General features: G+C 44.9%; 1 protein-coding gene across 1 annotated transcript in view; it reads left to right on the top strand.

Annotated features, from left to right (window-relative positions):
* The first annotated feature begins 1,981 nt into the window (after window positions 1–1,981).
* SOBP (sine oculis binding protein homolog) overlaps window positions 1,982–18,809 on the top strand; it is an 18,333-nt gene continuing 1,505 nt past the window's right edge. The window contains exons 1-2 of the mRNA XM_010171360.2: window positions 1,982–3,930; window positions 18,602–18,809. The exon at window positions 18,602–18,809 is cut by the window's right edge and continues 1,505 nt beyond it. Coding sequence (XP_010169662.2) covers window positions 2,084–3,928 — 1,845 coding nt within the window. The 5' untranslated portion in view covers window positions 1,982–2,083 and the 3' untranslated portion in view covers window positions 3,929–3,930; window positions 18,602–18,809. The remainder of the gene's footprint in view (window positions 3,931–18,601) is intronic.

The raw sequence follows: 18,809 nt of genomic DNA, 5'->3' as shown, positions 1-18,809 counted from the left end.
GGAAATAATGCCTGTCCTAATGCCGCACACACTGAGCAGCACCAGAACCCCCTCTGCTTTATCTCACGTGGTGCTGTATCCGTGTGCCCAAGCTAAAAATCTGAGCCCTGCATTCCTAAACTTCAGGGGTAACTTAATAGTTCTTCTTAAGTAATTATTTAGTTTGATTTAAATGTTGGAGTAAAAACTTGGTGGTAGAGAGAGGGAGTGTGTGTGTGAGCGTGTGACTCGGATGGGGAAGCAGGAGAGGCAATCAAATAGCAACCCAACCAGATAACCAAAAGGTTGCAGAGTTAAAATAAACAAGCTAGTAGCCATAGCATATAGGGGGTGTGAGAGAGTGTATATGTGTGTGTATATATATATTAAAGATATATTACTGAAAACTCAAAAATGTCACCACTGTTTATATTAAAGGAAAGCTGAGAGTTAAATGAGATGGGTAATCAGATGCCTGACATATGTTGTTTGGAATTGTTTATATGGCCAATAGTTATTAAAATTAATTATCCTTTTAATGCAGTCTTTTCACAATCATTCTTTTTTCTTTTATTTTTCCTTTTTTTTTTTTTGTTTTTTTTTTTTTTTTTTCCCAAAAGATACAGTCATTTCAAAACAAGCTAATACGGGCTTATTGGGAAACGGCAGAACAAACAATACCAGGATGTATTCTGACATGGTCATAGGCTCAACATGCTGAGAGAAAGCACCAAAAATCTCTGTCAACCAAGTATTTTGAGAACTAATGTAAATGACAAAAATGGGTTTTTTGTGTGTGTAAAATTCTGTCAAAAAAGTAAGGCACTGAAAAATCTGACATCTGTTTATCTGTTTATAGCTATGGCAAGATTACTCATATTAATTCTTGTTTAAAATGCCATATGAAGGAAAGGCATTTGTGCAAACAAGAGTCATATTTGAATTGTAGATCATGTCTTCACCATCTGTGAGAGCTGTTGGTGTTGCAAAATTAATGTGTTAATGAAATCACAATAATTTCTCTGAAGTAATGGATTCTGAAGCCTAGAATGACTATTTTTTGAACTTTGGTGTCTAGTGGTTTACAACTGGGAAAACCTTTCACAGCTTAATTAGTTCTGCAGCCTTACTTTAAAAAAAAAAATTGGCTATGCCTTCACCACACCAAGAGTAACACAGAAAAGGATTAAATGAAAAGCAGAGAAACAAAATAAAAATGAGCCTGCAACGCAAACTTTTTGCCATAGTATTTGAAAAGTTGCTAAATAGGCCCTTGCTTGCCAAGAAGTTTTACTCAAAGTGCCTTGTACACAAGAGTGGGCAAACAGCTCAGAAAATAATTCCAGCTTGCTAAAACGTCATAAATTGGGACTATTTGAACTTCACACAAATGTCCTGACTATTTCCAAGTTTCTTCTTGGAATGAAGGACAAAGGATGAATGATGCTTTTTGCTTCATGATGCTGTTTTAAAATACCACACCCTTTCCAACTTACTATTTGATACTCTTAATAGAATACTAAATGTTATGGTGTGCTGCAGTTTAGCAGACATTATTTGCATTCATTTCCAGCAACTTTCTGAGTCCTTTTCCAGTTATCATACTTCTTGTGTAGCATGGCATCCCAGGCGGTACAGGTGTGCTTAAATTACCACTTAGGAGTAATCACAGCCATACTCATAAGGATTTTGTATACTTACATATGCATGTTGTTAACAGTTTACGCCAGCTGAGGATTCTTCTCTGTGATATGGGTTTAAGTTATGTAACGTACTGTATACGGTAAAATTGAGATCATGGGAGCCAGAAAAGGAAGTAGCATTCAATTCACCAATATTTTAGAGCAAAAAAAGCATAGTTTTCACAAACATAACTATTTTTTTTCTGATAGAAAAATAATGTGTTTAGAAAGCAACTGAAAAATGACTTTTGAAATAACACTATAAAGAGAAGATTGCTTTTCTTACCTGATTTGATTTTATTACTGTGTTGTAGGTATGTGACTGGTGTAAGCACATAAGACACACAAAAGAGTATCTGGATTTTGGGGACGGGGAAAGAAGGCTTCAGTTCTGCAGTGCAAAATGTCTCAATCAGTACAAAATGGACATTTTCTACAAAGAGACACAGGCCAATCTTCCAGCTGGACTGTGCAGCACATTACATCCTCCAGTCGAAAATAAAGCAGAAGGCACTGGGGTGCAGCTGCTGACTCCAGATTCTTGGAATATACCGCTAGCAGATGCTCGGAGAAAAGCCCCATCCCCAGCGTCTGCAGCTGGCCAAATTCAAGGTCCTGGACCATCAGCATCTACCACTGCCTCTCCGTCTGACGCTGCCAACTGCTCTGTCACTAAAATCCCCACGCCAGTTCCCAAACCTATTCCCATCAGTGAGAATCCAAATATTCCACCAGTTTCTGTCCAGCCACCTGCTAGCATTGTGCCTCCAATTGGTGTCCCACCTCGCAGTCCTCCCATGGTGATGACAAACCGTGGGCCAGTTCCTCTGCCCATATTCATGGAACAGCAAATTATGCAGCAAATCCGTCCACCGTTTATTCGTGGGCCGCCTCACCATGCCTCAAATCCTAACAGCCCGCTGTCAAATCCAATGATTCCTGGAATTGGTCCCCCACCAGGTGGTCCCAGAAATATGGGTCCCACCTCTAGCCCCATGCACAGGCCGATGCTTTCCCCTCATATCCACCCCCCCACAACCCCTACCATGCCTGGGAATCCTCCAGGCTTGTTGCCGCCTCCGCCCCCCGGAGCTCCTTTGCCCAGTCTTCCCTTTCCCCCTGTCAGCATGATGCCAAATGGTCCTATGCCTATGCCACAGATGATGAACTTTGGATTGCCATCCCTTGCCCCCCTGGTGCCACCCCCAACTCTACTAGTGCCATATCCTGTCATTGTCCCTTTGCCTGTCCCCATCCCCATTCCCATCCCCATCCCTCACATCAATGACTCCAAACCCCCCAATGGCTTCTCCAGCAATGGTGAAAGCTTCATTCCGAGTACCTCCAGCGAGACGCCTGGGGCAAAGCCAACCAATAGCTCTTCATCCCCTCGAGAGTCGAAGCAAGGATCGTCTAAATCCTCTGATTCGTCACCAAGCTGCTCAGGCCAGTCCCTAAATCAAGCTCAAGTGCTTCAGGAGCACAGTAAAAATGAAGTTGTTGACTTGACTGTCAGACCTAGTAGTCCAGTGAACAGTAAATTTGGTTTCCCCAGTGTGCTACAGGGTCCACAGGATGGTGTGATAGACCTAACAGTAGGCCACCGGTCTAGGCTGCACAATGTTATCCACAGGGCTTTACATGCCCAAGTGAAAGTTGAACGTGAACCTAACAGTGTTGTAAACTTGGCTTTTGGTAGCTCAGACAAAAGGAACTGCAGCGACTGCAGAGACAACTGCAGCCCAGTTGACTCAAAAACGTTACCGTGCAGTGACGGAGCTCACTGCTGTCCTGTCTCCCTGGCCTCTGGCACGCCGGGACTGGAAGCTGGTGCAGCGGTGTGCAATGTCATTGTGAATGGCACAAAGAGCACGGAGGGTTCCAAGAACCCAGAGCCGCCCCAGGAGCCGAAAAAGCCCCAGCCCTCAGAGGAGCTGGCGGTGAGTGAGCTGGAATCCGTTAAGGAGAACAACTGCGCATCAAACTGCCACCTTGAGGGGGATACTGGCAAGAAGACGGGGGAAGAGCCCCTGACTGGGGGAGACAAACAGGACCCGAACCTTAACAATCCAGCAGACGAGGACCATGCGTATGCTTTGCGGATGCTGCCCAAGACAGGTTGCGTGATTCAGCCTGTGCCAAAACCAGCAGAAAAGACTGCTATCGCGCCGTGCATTATCTCAACGCCAATACTCAGCACAGGGCCAGAGGATCTGGAGCCACCATTGAAAAGGAGGTGTCTCCGAATTCGAAATCAGAATAAGTAAAGGTTTGTGTGATCACTACTGCCTTCTGTGTGAGTAGAATGAGTATTTTCAGGTATGAGGTCAAACTCGTGTGGGTGTGGCCTTTGTCAAACAAGATACAGATCCCAGTTTATCAGCACTTTCAGAAAACTATTGCTATTTATGTTTTAATATTGTTCTTTGTGTTGTATTGCATCTGTACTTGTCAGTACTCCATCCATCAGCAGCCTCATTACACTTGTGCTCACAGAACATTTCATGATGGTGCTGGCTGTGAAATTTTTGTGTTGTGTATGTCAAAGTCAGTGGTTTTTCTGCCTAGGATATAGTTTAGGTCTGGGCCATTAATCTGCTTACTTATTCCAGCTGAGTTACACAGCAACTCAAGCCTTCATGATGATGATTGAAATTGCCCTACAGCATAGCATAGAGCAGGACAACCCAGCTGCTTCCTGCTAGCTCAATCCAATTGACTTACCAAATGGTCATCTCCAGCAGTCTTGCTTTGGTCTGCGTCCAGACTGCACCCTGGCTTTCAGCCGGGCTGTTCTCCGGGGACTGAACCCCCCTCTCCCTGAGCTTTCCTTCCTAGGTATCAGTGCTTAGGGACTGCCTGCTCTTTGGGACCTGCCTACTAAGAGCTTATCTTAGCAAGACCTGTGCCATGGAGCTTTACTTTCTTACCTGATTTATCTGCCTTTGCTGCGAGTCTCCCACCTTAGAAAAGCAGCTGAGGTTTCCCCCAGCCCTGTGATTGTTACATGTTTGTGGTTCCTGGTGGGGCTGCAAAGCAAGGCAGGGATATGGGTAAGTCCACCAATAAATGTGGCTTGTCCAAGGACAGTGCTCCAGAGGCAGATACCCCCTGCCCTTCATTCCCTATTGCCAGCCTACTGAACATCTCTGATAAAACAGTGCCTTTGTAAAACTGTTAGTTTAATATATGTCTGTTGCTTCAAACCTATGAGCAAGAAGCAAATGTAACTGTATTTGTTTAGATTCACAAGCGTGGAGAGCTTCTTTCAGGAAAAGGGAAAATGGTGGGTGTTGCAAGAAATCTGTTCAGCAGTAAAATACTGACGGTTTGCCGGATGTGGCTTGATGACATGCCAGATTTCATTACAAACCGTGGAATATGCTGTAGCCTCCAGTAAATCCCTGTCCCTGGTAGCACAAATAGTGACTGCAGCGGTGCAATACGAATAGTGCCTTGGAGGGCTTGGCACCTACAACCGTAGATAGCAAGGCAGGCTGTGGAATCTGGGCCATTGCAACATCTCCCTGCTTCATCAGTGCAGACTAATTGCACCATCAAAGATACCGCAGTGTAGTCAGGACTCCCTTTTTATTTGTTCACGCCGCGTTCCCTGTGCTGGCTGCAGTGCCGGAAACATGACTTCCCTTGATCACAAACAGTATTTATTTACTTTCTTTGGTGGAACAGAACCATTGTTCTTTGCTCTCGGCATGTGCTGGTACATTTAAAAGATACATTTGTAAGAACAGAGGATAACTATAACTTTCTTGGACTAATAACCTACATGTACAATAACTCAGAAGTCAAATTAGTATTTAAAGTCTTTACACACTCCTAGTCCCTGCTGGTGGGGATCTCCCTACCCACCCCTCAGGTTATGGATGGACTATATGTCCCTCTCAGCAGCTATCTTTATTGCAAACCCCAGTATGCCACCTTTGGAGCTTGAAAGATTGTCTCTTCATAAATGTACGCGTGCCTTTACCTAGGAGTTGTGATTTTATCTAGTGAGAAGGCCACTATTTGACTGTATCCCTTTTATTTAATTCTAGGAGAGCCATGGTTAACCCATCCTTTCCCTCCTTGCTCAAGCTCTCCATAGCTGTGGTTTGTTTCAAGCCAGCACTAAGAGACTTGCACATTTGTGTGCTGACACTGTAGTCAAGGACAGGCTGGTTCTTAGCATCTCTTTATGCTTGCCCAGACCATCCAGGATGCAGTAATGTCACCTTTTCAAGGTCCCAATCCCAAGTAGGGTCCATCATCCAGAGCCAGAGCTTTAAAACGCAGAGAGTTCTGGCTTCACTGAGTTGTGTTTTTTTGCCTGTTGACACGATTATACATGACATCACTTCATGGACAGTATTTGACAGAGAAAGTGGGCAAACTGAACAAGCTGCGTTGAAGAGACAAGAAGGATGCTTTATCACTCAGTTATTGTCCTCAGCTCTTTGTATTCTCCGAATGTCAATAACTGCCACTGTGGTTATCCTCAGGAATAACCATTTTCCTATTCACCAGAAGTTTTATATATTCCTTTGTCTCAGCGTAAGGGTTGTCTTACAGGAAAGTTTTCAGGTTGCCAGACAAGATTAATCTGACCCAATATAGACATCTGGAGCAAAGACACAGCTGAGCTAGTTGTCTAAACTCTCTTCAAAATCAGCCTAGAGAAGCAGGCATTTCAAAGAGACGGCTGAGCTCATTCTGAAGTCCACAACTAAGACAGCTCAGATGAATTGTGCCCTAGGAGTGCCTATTTCTCCCTGCTATGGAGGAAACAGGGTGACTGGCACAGACATAGATGTCCCCATAGACAGTGAAAGTGAAAAAGCCCAGCCTAGGTGTCTGCTGTGCCTCTGGGGTTTCTGCAATAGCATAGCATGGCACGGTGATGGTTATTAGTCTGTCTGTTTTCATCCCTGCCTTTCTCCACAAAAAGAAAAGAAGTAGCCTCTATGCAGAAGAGATATGAGAGCAGATCCTTGCGTGCTTCAAGGGAAACAGGATAGCCAGGATACTATGCAGAAATAAACAGCGTGATAACCATCTCATTCCGGTGGGTACCTCAGTGAAATGCGGGTGGGTTTTGAGCCTCTCAAGGCACGCACAAGTGATTTGTGCAGCTCTCATGATTGACTCGAGGTGAGGACTCTTGGGTTTCATGCAGAGCCCTGCTTTCACTACTGCTAGTAATAGCCTGTCCAGGAGAGAAAGGAGGCTGCTTAGGTTTCTGGGTTCCCAGCAGCCTGTCTGCAAAGGCTGCACAGGGCTCAGAGCCTGCCCATGTCTGCTCAGGGGCGATGAGCAGGAGGAGCAGAGCATCAGTGCAGCCCTTTGTGCCACAGCCCTGATCTCCGCTGTTGCCATGAGTTCCTTCTGCCCAGGCCTGGGAAACGGTGGAGGTAGAACCCTGCTCCTTTGGCAGTCTGGTTGCAGGGAGGATCCCCCTGAGAAATCCCTCATAGAAATTCTACTAAAACGCAAAGAGGGTAGGAGCTGCACTAATAATTGTGTTGACTTGGGCCCTTGGAGATTTGTCTTGATTGCACTCGCCACACTATCCTGGGAGAAGAAAAAGTCCAGTGAATTGTCTTTTACTGTCTTGCCCCCCACCTACCCTAACTAGAAAATCTGAACATACTGCCCTTATGTGCAACTTTTCCTGGATTTTATTTCCCATCAAATTGTATGAAAAGAAGGAAATTAGACAATTTTTTTTTTATGCTAGAGTTCTGGACAGACAGATTGAATTTGTGTAATAGCAACATGGACTTTCTAAAAAGGAATCAATGCAAGCGTGGCCTTTTTGGGCAAGTTGCCAAACTCTGGATTATTTAATGTAACAGCTACTTGATTATTGGAAGTGCTAATCAGCAACATAATCCTTGATGTTAAAATTTAGTTTCTCCATCAGGATGTGGACTGTCAAACTGTTCTAGCTTGATGCAATTTGAAGAACCAGCAAAAGATGCCTAAGTGCCAAAGTCCTATTATGATAAAGGAATGAAGCTAGGAAGAATATTCTGTTGGGTGGTATTTTTTCAAGTTTGAGCAACATGAGTTTCTAAAATTAACAGTGTTAGCGTTGCCTGTCTATATGTTTTACGTCCAGGTGGGATCAGTTTTAACCCTCCAGTTTTGGTGTCAAGGTTTCCTAAAGCAAATAAATGGAAACACTAAGGTCTGCTTGGATTTAACATGATAGATATGGTAAACTAAATCAGAAGATTAAGTAAGTGGCACATGCTAAACTCACAGCTAGCTTCTGTGTGTGTGTGTGTATGTGAGTGTGTTGACTGATCAATCCTATGTTGGGGGCAGAGGGAGTTTTTCTGCTTGTGTCAGCAGAATTTCTCCCAGAAGTAATGGAAATAGTAGGAGTATGGCCACCTACAGAGCCAAGCCATATGTCCTGGGGTCAGCATCTGCTGAATTATAGGCGCAAACCTCCAGCTGTCTAGTCCATACATTGTAGTCGTAAAAATATACAACATGCAGAATGCTGCAGTTCAGAGCAGAAGTAATATATATCCCAGTGTGAGCTCTCTTCCCCATAATGGTCCAGCACAAGATTTCCTGCTCTGGTCAGGATTCCTGAGGCAAGGGGCACAGCTATTAACCTCCCTTTCTGCCTTAAAGAAGTTTTATCACTCCCCTGTCACTGTAGTATCTATCTACCAGCATCTTACCCTGCCCTCCTCGCTCTGATCAGGATAGAATTTGACCTTAAAGGTATACTTGAAAACAGATTTTGTATATTTAAACACATTTTTATGCTAATCATCTTCATTGACACAGTACTATGGGCTATTTCAACTGGATGTAGTTTCACTGGTGCTAAACTAATTCAAATCAGCAGAGTAATTGGCCTCGTACACTTAACACGTACTCTTCTGGTTCAGAAGTTTTCCTTCACCTGGCTTCTTGTGAGCCTACAGAAATTTTCCATTTATCTGAAAGGGGAGAGGAGAGACTGTTAACACCACAAAGCCTTAAACACATTTGCTTGGAACTGAAGCTTTACCCTTGAGAGCTGCCTGGCTCTAGCAGTGTGTTTTTACGTCTCAAAATTGCCTCTGTAGCTTCTCAGCTATATTAAATCAGAAAAAGGATTTCCCAGAAAAGCAAAAACAAAAACCCAAACCCCACCAGTTCTTAAAATGGTGAAGTATAAAATGACATACTTCCAGAGTGGCTTTCAGCTTCCACATCACGCTGCCGGGGTGTGGGAGCACCAACTTCCGTCTCAGTGTCAGTAAATAGCAGGCTCGTGGTACACCGCCGTAGATCACTGCGCAGTCTTTGAATCAAAGGAACAAGTGCTGATTTCTGATGGGTTCCTTCTGGTTTTCTGTAAAATCTTCTAGGGCATATATTTCAGATATGAAATCTGATTATTGAACCCAGTTTAGAAAATAACTACACCTAGTCTGATTTGCAAAGGTAGTGAGCATCTAGGGCTGCTGGCAAACAAAACATGGGGCCAGAACTTCAGCCAGCAAAAAATGCTGTAGCTCGATTGACAGACCCACAGAAATTTGCACTGCCAAGGCTGTAGCCTACCTGACAGCTCCCAGGACCTACAACCAGTGACTTCAGAGATTATTTTGGTGCTTACTTGCTCTTGTTAGTTTTAATTGTCTTTTAAAATAGAAATTATTTGAACTGAAATAAGCATCTTATCCATGCCATTCCTTAAGCTGATACACTCCACATTCATATTGAAAGGAGTTACTCATCATTCTTTGCCAGGCTTTAAAGACTGACCAAGCACTTTCATACATACAAGGCCTAATGCTCTCTTATTTAAGTTGGTGCAGAGCAGATCTGGCTGCATTCAGAAGTGTTTGAGTGTAAAATGGGCAGACTCTAGCTCTCCATCAGTTTGTTCTTGTGCTGTCAAGCTACCAAAGTCAGTGGCACAGCGAAGGTTTATGGGGGAAAAAAGCAGAACTCATTATTAAATACAGAGTCCCTGGCAACAAAGACCATAGTAAAACAGACAGGCCCCCTTGTAAAAACATCGTCTGAGACAATGATTGCCTTTACATTCAGAGGCCGAGATCCCTGACAGTGTGTGTCTGATTGCTGCTGAAATCTGATAAGGAGCTAAGCACCTAATAGTGTTTTTGAAGCTTGACCCTGAAACAACCATGGCCAACTTCAGTGTGGAGCGGTGAGCTCTGAACAACTGTGAAGAGCCTATAAACTGTTTCTCAGTATTATGAGCAATACCTGAAAGTGGGTCAGAAAGGAGCAAAACACTTTTGAGGACTGTGGTTGTGAAAAAGTTGGACATAATCAAGCAGTGAGCAATAGATTTTAAGATAAAATTAAATTTGTGTTAAAAAAGTGATGGAAGATTCAAGCAAAGCAGAAGCAAAGCTGTTTTAGCAAGAAACTGGGGAAATTGGACTGTGACAAGCAAGATTTTCTGAATCACTTTTTGTTTCCAGATTACCTGCTGAGTCTCTCCCTGTCTATTTTTAGGTCCCACAGAGCAAAACAGGCAAGTTAAGCACATTCCTATGTGCCTCCATCAGTCGAGGCCTCACGGCTGATGCCTACTAGTCATTACCTTATTTACACTATTTTGATAATGAGCTGCATTTCACTCCTGGGACCAGCAGTTGTGATTGGAAGCGTGTGTGCTCATCTCGTGAGAGCCATGAATCGAAGTAACCTCTGACATTTTGCAGAACCCTCAACTATTCACCGTTTGCTTCTACCATGAAAATTACAGCTAATTAAATATCTGGGCTTGATCCTGTACAGTACTGTGTGGGCTCAGCTCTTGGTGCCTCTAATGCAAGTTGAAGGCTCTCAGCACGTTACAGACCAAGGTCCTGCCTCTGACTCATTTGCATGGCTTTCCTTCCCCAGACATGAGTTTGGTATTTGAAAAGAATGGTATTCCTGTACAACATGTGTCTCAATTTGTAACGATATCCTCACTGCAGCTGGCTTGCTTTTCCAAGTGTTTCTGAAACATTGCTGTCTTAAATTCAAGCCAACCTACAATAACAAATTATCTAGAGGCTGAACTGCGTTTGTCAAGAGGACACCCCCACTCTCTGCTGCATTCCGTTTTCCAGTCCTGGTTTTGGACTTTCAGGCTGCCTAATGTAATTATCTTCTATGGAAGCACACATTAAAAAAAATAAAAAATAGAGGGTTTAGGGATTGAGTAGTGCAGAGTGAATTAACTGTCTAGTTCCGACCTCTCTGTAAAGATCTGCATCCCATCATCAGCAGATTGATATTGAAACCTATGGTTAGAGCAATTTTCAGCTATTTATTTGGAACCCACATGGTTAAATGTAAAACTTTGTGTTGCCTGCTTATGCTCCAGATATTTACAAGCTTTCATGAACCACTTGTGCTGCCACTTCTAAGTTGCTTATCCAAAAGGAGGGGAAAAAAATCCCTTTCCCACGGGAATTCTCCAATTGAGAGATGCTTGAACACTAGTATAAAAGACAAGATACCTGATGCGGTCACTGAAAATTTGAATGCTGACCCTACCTTTCAAAGTACAATTAAAATACCAGTTCTGTTTTATTTGAAACATTTTACTAATTATTGCTGAACTGGTTATGTTGGTGGTAAAAATATTGTTCCTGTTTTCTTGGGCTGGGTAGGGGAGGTGGGAAATGAATAGAGAAGATCTGAAACAATGGTTGGGTCCAGCAGAGGTCACTCAGTGGCCAGCAGGGCTGGGGATAAGGGAGATGCCCTAAGGTGTCTGGCACTGCAACAAGGTCTATGCCAGGCCTCACCTGCTTTTTCCTTATGTGTTCTGGGTGGTTTTTCCTCTTCCTTCTCCCAGAGTATAAGCTACCTGACATTTTGGCTACCTGAGCATGCCCCCTTGGCTTTGGATGAGTCTGCATCTGCTCTTGCTTAGGCTGAAACGAACCAGGATGGAGGCTGTGAAAACCAGGGAGAAACCCCATGGGGATGGTGGCAAGCATGCAGCCCTGGATGGTTACGGATAGAGCAGTTGTTTGTGGGAAAATTGGAAAGTGCTGATTGCTTCCTGATATGGGATGCTGAAACTTCACTAAAAAGATTCAATGCTGCTTCTGCAAATAACAACAAAAAGTTGATGATGTTGTTATTATTGTTATTAGTGTTGTTGTTCTTGTTATTATTTTGTGGCCCACAGTAGCATTTCAGATAAAAAAGCCAGGCCCAGGGGTAACCCAGGTGAGGAGGAGGATTCTCACAGGGAGGTATGGGCTGTTGCTCAGCAAGACCTCCATCCTCACCACTCCTCCTTGTCCACAGTTAATCTGCCTTTTTCTGGCTATTTAGCTGGTTTTACTGGAGAGATCAACTTGGATAAGAAAATTGAGAAGCACCTCAGAATAGCCAAAAGCCTAGTGGTTTGGCCCCACAGGCGGCTGCTGAAATTCAAGTTGAAGTTTCTGTTCTGATTCAGACAAAATCGGAGGCTTAAAGAAGGGTTATCACATCACAGTGGTTGCTTGTTTTCAGGAAAGGAGAGTAGAAACTGTCTGGCTTTGGTTTTCCTTCTGTTTTAGTTTTCATGTTTTCTTATTTTGTTTGTTATTTTTTTGCAAAAAGATCCTTGCAAAGTTTCAGCTTTATCCCAGTGCAGAATGCAAGAATTACTTGAAAATTTGGCTGTTTTTTTAAAAGGAAAATCATATCTTCTGCCACATCTGCACATGAAGCATTGGTGGGAACAAAGCCCCAGGTCTGCCAACTACACTGGTGCTATACTAACTGGAGGGCAATGGGCTGCCTTGTTGTGGTGGAGATAAACCCAGTTACCCCAGTGTGAAGCAGGATCTGGTCCAGGGAGGCTTTGTGGTCTGCCACAGGGGACACAGCCAGAGGCCGCAGGTGCTACAGCCGAGATCAGAAGTCCAGAACTGTGATGGCATTTTCCTCTTTGCATGATTTGCATACATATCTTGAGATGCCCCAAAATGTACACCACACGCTCCCTGTCAGTGAAAGCCTGGAGAAAGATGGTGCCATGGAGCTGGGCAGGAGGGCCTGGTTGACATTGGTTTTGTCTTTAATTCAGATTGAAAGTGCAGGAGAGTTTAATAAACATGCTGACCAATTGTTCTATAAAAGGTTAAATCATGAGAAACTTCTTTGAAATGGTGAAAAATTATATGAAGAGAATATTTAGAGAGGTTCTAGGGAGATTGATACTTTGAAAAGTATAAAGTGGTATAGGTAGGCGAGGAAGGATGACAACAGCAGAGAAACCTGACAGCAGCCCCGATGCTGAAATCTGGGGAACTGAGCCCAAACGTTCATCTTAGCCTACCAAGACTGGTCCCCTCTGCCTTCCTCCACAGTTGGTGGATAGAGAGGCTCTTCCCAGATGCGTGTCAGAGCACTGAACACAGTGACTGCTCTGGAGCACCCCTGGGCATGGGAAGGAGAATGAGGACACTGGTCCCCTTGGGTTAAAGTTCATGAGCCCCCGCCTCTCCTCTACCTGGAGGAAAGAAGAAAGTGCTATTTGGTGAGGAGCTGCTTTCACAAAAAACTTGACAGTGATGGGAAAATGAGGAAATGGAAATTTAAGATGCTGCAGCATGGGTTCCGGGTGGCAGCTGTTTTGCCCAGGAGAATCCAAACCTGAGGAGGAGAGGAGGTGCCGTGTCCCCCAGGTCTGTGCAGAGCAAGTTGCATGGTGAAGTTGCATTGCTGCTTTGTGGTACAGGGGAGGATTTACAGCAACCCAGGTCATTCTCCCCAAGTATGTGACTGCTGAATTTATGGAATCCTATTTCCACTGGCTATGAAGAAGAGCTGCATGCTTACCCAAGCCAAGACTGTACTCCTCTTTTGGGGGAAGCATTGTCTTTATGGAAATGTATAATGGAGGGAGGAGAGTCCTTTTCCCTTTGCCTTATGCTGTTTGCCTACCATGGAGCCTGGGGCTGGAACAAAGCAGTGAAGAGCAGGCTGCTGTTAGATAGCTGCGTTTTGAATGATTGTCACAGTTCTTGAAAGGGATAGAGAGGGCTTCATTTCTGTCTCAATTCTCTTCTGTGAACTGGCTGCCTGGTAGATCCAGGAGCTCAGACCCCACATCTTCTTGGTGACTCAAGGTCTCTTCCACAGTGATGATTCCTTTGCTCCCTCTTTTTAAGAGGTGATTTTCCCTTGGGCCGTGCAGGAGTACAAAGGAGAGCCTGGAACTTTATTTCCACCATTTCCTTGCTACATAACAAGGACATGGTAACATACATCCTCGTTTCTTACTTCACTAGCTAGTTTCAGGGTTCAATATAATACGCATTGAATAGGTTTAGTGAGAGACAGTACTAAATGTACCAGCAAGGGGCCCAATATAGATGTAAAATGTTGAAATTTCCCCAAAGGCTTTTCTAGGAATAGATGCAGGGAAGCAGGAGTCAGCACACAACAGACCTTCTGCTTTCCAGTTCATGTTTCTCCCTCAAGGTCCTTCCCTGACTACAAGGCGACTGGATATGATTGCAAGCACAGCCTCTGGTGCATCCCTGCAACAACTCAGTCATGGAGCTGGGGATGACTAAGCTGTCCCTACCACTTCTCCTGCCTCTGCATAAAAGGAGGGCAAATCCCAAGCCTCTTCCCCATTGCATTCCTTGAAGTCACAATGTCTGCTCAGATTACAGCTCGCATTTCAGTAGGCGGGAGAGCCCAAGTTGCATATCTGACCCAAAGTTGGGAAGGATCCATAGCTTACAAGACTAGAGCAGAAGGGAAACACCACCAGTAGAAGGGTACGTTGGTGCTTAAAGGACCCTGCTTGTTATCCCATTTGTGCTAAAGGCCTCCCCTGATTCTTGCAAGGTGGCATCCCTTCAGTTAGCTCACAGAAAGATAAATCATCAAGTATTCAAAGGGGAAGGTTTTAATGAAGAAGCTTGAACTGCTTAAAGAATTGCTAAAAAAAAAAAAAAATTAATTACAGAAAATTACAGAACTATTACAAGTAACAGATGATTCCAGAGTGTTTCCAGGGCTGAGTTTGCTCCCATGCTGACTTTAGCTGCGCTCTTGTGGTTTATCTTCAGAGCAGTTTCCCTGAGAAAATAATTGCAGTGCCTTTACTCCAGGGCCATGCATGCCCCAGATGAACTAGGTCTCTTTTAGCACATCAGCATTCATTGTCTGGGTAAATTAAGTGCCGTGCTAAATGATGGAAACTCTACCATGCCAGCCCACATCAACGGTTGCCTCAGCCCTCCCCACCCAGTCTCTGATATTTTTCTGAACAATAAGATGTGAATCTGGAGACAGAAATGTTCAATGGAGTGCAGAATGAGAGGGAAGCAACCATGGAAAAAATTGTGTGTGTCTGGATGCATGCGTGTGTCCAAAGCCATGTCAATGTCATGGCCCCTCTGAGGGAGGTAGGACATGACCAGGGAGGGCAGTGGGTAGAAGCAGCTATTTCTGGCGGCTGTCACAGCCAGAAGGAGCATGCCACCAGCATGGCAACACTGGGCTTGTGTGGCAGTACTGGGAGCAGGCACTCAGTGCCTGAGTATGGGGGAGCAGGAGGAGGAACTGTCCCCACAACTGAGCTAGCCAGCTCCTTGGCATGGAGTAATGAAGGGGGAGTGGAGCAAGGAGCACTTCTATCAATTAGCTCTATCAAGCAGGGCCAAGCTTCCCAGCACACCGGTCCCAGGGGCTTCACAGGGCTCTAGGTCTGGAGCAGCACCTGGAAAAAGCTGGCTAGCTGCAGAAAGGGAGAAGGGAGGCATGCTGGGGAAGCTTTACCCTAGTTGCTGAACTGTCCTGCCAAGTTGTAACTCTATGTTGTTTTGAGCGAGGATTTAAATCCTCATGTGTCAGGGCATAAACCAAAGAGGAAGCTCCGCATTGGTGCAGCCTGTTTCATAGCTGCCCATCACTCAGGTTACGACTAACAGCCACAGCAGGCATCAGTGAGGCTCTCACCTACTGTTCAGGGGAGCACTGCGTCGCTATCTGAGCCCACACAGATGAGCCTCCACATTACCTGCTCGAGATGGGTCATCATCCAGTTGAGTTATTCTCCTGCTCCCCTGCATTGACAGCAGGGAAAAAGTGAGCCTTCCTACTTGTTCTCTTTCTGTCATCTTTTCCATGCTGCCTCCTGGGGTTGGAACTACGCCCCTGACTTCTAGGTGGTCTTCCATCCCAGGACCAGCACAGACCCGCTTAGCTTTGGAAAGCAGGCAAAACCCAGTGTGCTTACCTCAGTGCAACTCACATAAGCTCAACTCCATGGCTTTATGTTTACAAAAATTCTTCTTTTGTGGCTAGCACAATTTTTCTATCATCTGATCAGCAATATTTGATGTGTGTTGAGAGCAAGTTGAGCTGGGGTGAAAAGCATATGTCACTTTCCTAAAAAGTAATTTATTTTTTGGGGGAGATATAAATAGCTGACTTTATTGTGCTGGCCATGCACGCTGGTGTTGGCACGAGGCATGTAACATCTAACAGTGAAGTGGTGATGACTAGTGTGTTCTCATTTCTTTATAAAACCTTGCATGCTATGCCTGATATGGATTTTTATTCTGTCACTTGATAGCTACAAAGATGCATTCATCAAATGCAATTACCACCATATGAGCCAATCAACAGGGAAGGTCCTTCTCTCCAATTTGCACACTCTCTTATACAGAGTCTGTCTGCAGCAGGGGAAAATAGACAGGACTTTAAAAGCTATCTGACTGCTCCAAGCAGAAAGCATCGAGAGCTAGTGAACTTCTTTATGCCCTCCCTTCCAAATCACTTATCAGTCTCTGCTATGCCATGCCATTTGAGACTGATTAGCGAGGGATGGAAATTTGTTTCTGTTGATGTATGGAAAGAGAGGAGCCCGCAAAATACCTGAAGTGCCGAGTGAGGTTTCATACAGACATTACAGATTTTATTTTTTCTGCTTCCCTTTTTAGTTAATCTCAGAGCAAGATTTCAAGCCAAAAATTGACAGAAAGCAGTCTTTATGAGGAGTACTTAGTAAGATGGATACATCCCAGTTCTCAGTCTAGTTCTTATCCATAGCTCTCTGTACACACAAAGCTGCTCATCCTGCTGGGCACTTTCCCCTAAAGTCCAAATGTTACTCTTTAACCTAGATACAGTAGTCTCTGTGCTCGGGGAGTTTACGCTGGTCAACATATTCGATGTGCCTTCCAGGCTCTGCTTTGAGAAGTAGGGAGATATGAGTACAGTGATGAGAGGGATCACAGAGGAGCCAGTGTGAAGGGGAGATCGTGGAGCAGACTGAGAAGGAAATGTGACCCAGCACCAAAATAAAGTCTGATAAGTTCAGTCTGCATCTTTAGGGGATAGCACATTCCATCCAAGGAGACATAGTCTGAAGCATACTGTGTAGAGAGAGCGGACAGTCCCTGCTAGGCAGTCTGCATGGTCAACTGACAGGGAAGCAGAAGCACATGAGGCCATGTTGTATCATCCAGTAGCCTCTAGATAAACTATGGCATCAGGAGCTTATAACCACTATGGTGGTGTTAGTTGCATTAGATTGAAGAGGAGGTAATTTGGGTTTTCAAAAATATGATTACAAAGTTTTTCATGAACTTGGCCTTCACCACTGGCAAAGCTCACCTTATTTTAGGGGGGAAATCCTGCAGCTTTCTGAAGGCCTCAAATCAATACAGCTGTGGTTGCTCCAGTATTGTTCACTCAGTCAAAGCACCGGTGGGCTTCAGAAGGGGGTTGTCTGAATGAGTCCTCTGGCAAGCAAACCTTCTGAGTTCTAAAAAATTAGAAAAGAAAGAAAACAAAAGCAGTCAGTACATCTGGTCAGATAACAGCAGAAAAATGGACCTGGAAATCAGGACCAGGATAGAAAAAGAGAACAACTGGAAAGTTAAATTCTTTGCCTGATTCTGTGATCTGCTTTAGCAGGATCTGGAGGGTTTTGTCTGGTCTGTGGAAATGTAAGCATTCAACACTGAAAATACCAGATCTTGGTAGCAGTTTATCTCAGTTGAGAGTAACGCCTAGTTCTGCTTTGGGTCCTACAGTGCCTTTATTTGAATTCTGTTTGTCATGCTAGGCAGTGTCAGTCACCATGCTTTGCTGGTTATCACCCCCTGGCGCTGTAGCTGCTATGGTGGTAGGACAAGGCTGGTTGCAGACTATCCCAAGAGAGGACTGAGGAGGTTGTGGGGAACTCCAGCCTGACTTCCGTCATTGCAGCTCAGTTTTGCTGTGTTGAGCATACATCTCTCCTTTGTATGCTATGGATCTGAAGAAAGGCCAAGAGGGGCATCTTTTGCATGTGTAGCACAGATAGTACCTGCAGAGTTATCTCTGTTAGTGGGAGATGCATATTTAGGTGAGTGGAGCTGTCTCCAGGTACCATCCCAGTTTCTCTGTGAGACCGATCAGCCCTGTGGAGCCACACACCAGCCCATGCCATGAAGTGTCTCTGGGGAGCCCTGGCACATGTGGTGCTCTCCATCCTATCCCCATCCCAAGTACTGGGGGTCCTGGCCCAAATGCTTCTCCTTCTCTGACCACTTTCCCGCCTGTGCTGTGCAGATAGCAGTACATCCCAGCTCTGTAAAGCACACCGAGATCAAGGGGTGAAGGGTACTGTATAATTGCAAAGTATCATTATTCACCCATGCTCTTGTAGGATGAAAGGCGCTCTATGAAACCCAGAGAATGAACTATTATTATATCAGTTTCCAGCTTTTTATCGCAGGAATTCCTCCATCTTCCTTTTCAGCAACCTCAGAGGTTGCGTGTACCGATGGCCCCTGTGGCATGAGGGGCAGCCGGGGCCGAAGCAGTGGGCTTGTGTCTCTGCCCAGCTGCCCGCCCAGCATGAGGCCGCATGCCAGCTCAGGTGGTGCCCACCCACCCGTGACGCATCTCCCACCGCTCGCCCTGACCACCTCTCCTTGTGTGCTTTGCAGGAACGCTCGCTGACAGGGTACCTTGCATGGAGAAAGGGAGCAGAGCAAACCACGTCACTCCAGCGAATGACACCAGCTGGTCACCAACCCCTCTGGCTAAAAGTCCAGCAAAGAAAGCAGCTTCCTGTCACGAAGCCCCTCCGAGGAAGCCTCGGTCTCACGGGTGCCTTTGACCCAGAAGACAGCACATCATGGACCCACACAGTGT

Source organism: Antrostomus carolinensis, unplaced genomic scaffold (assembly GCF_000700745.2).
Source record: "Antrostomus carolinensis isolate BGI_N321 unplaced genomic scaffold, ASM70074v2 scaffold28177, whole genome shotgun sequence".
Classification (NCBI taxonomy): Eukaryota; Metazoa; Chordata; class Aves; order Caprimulgiformes; family Caprimulgidae; genus Antrostomus; species Antrostomus carolinensis.
This window is presented reverse-complemented; position numbering and strand designations above follow the sequence as displayed.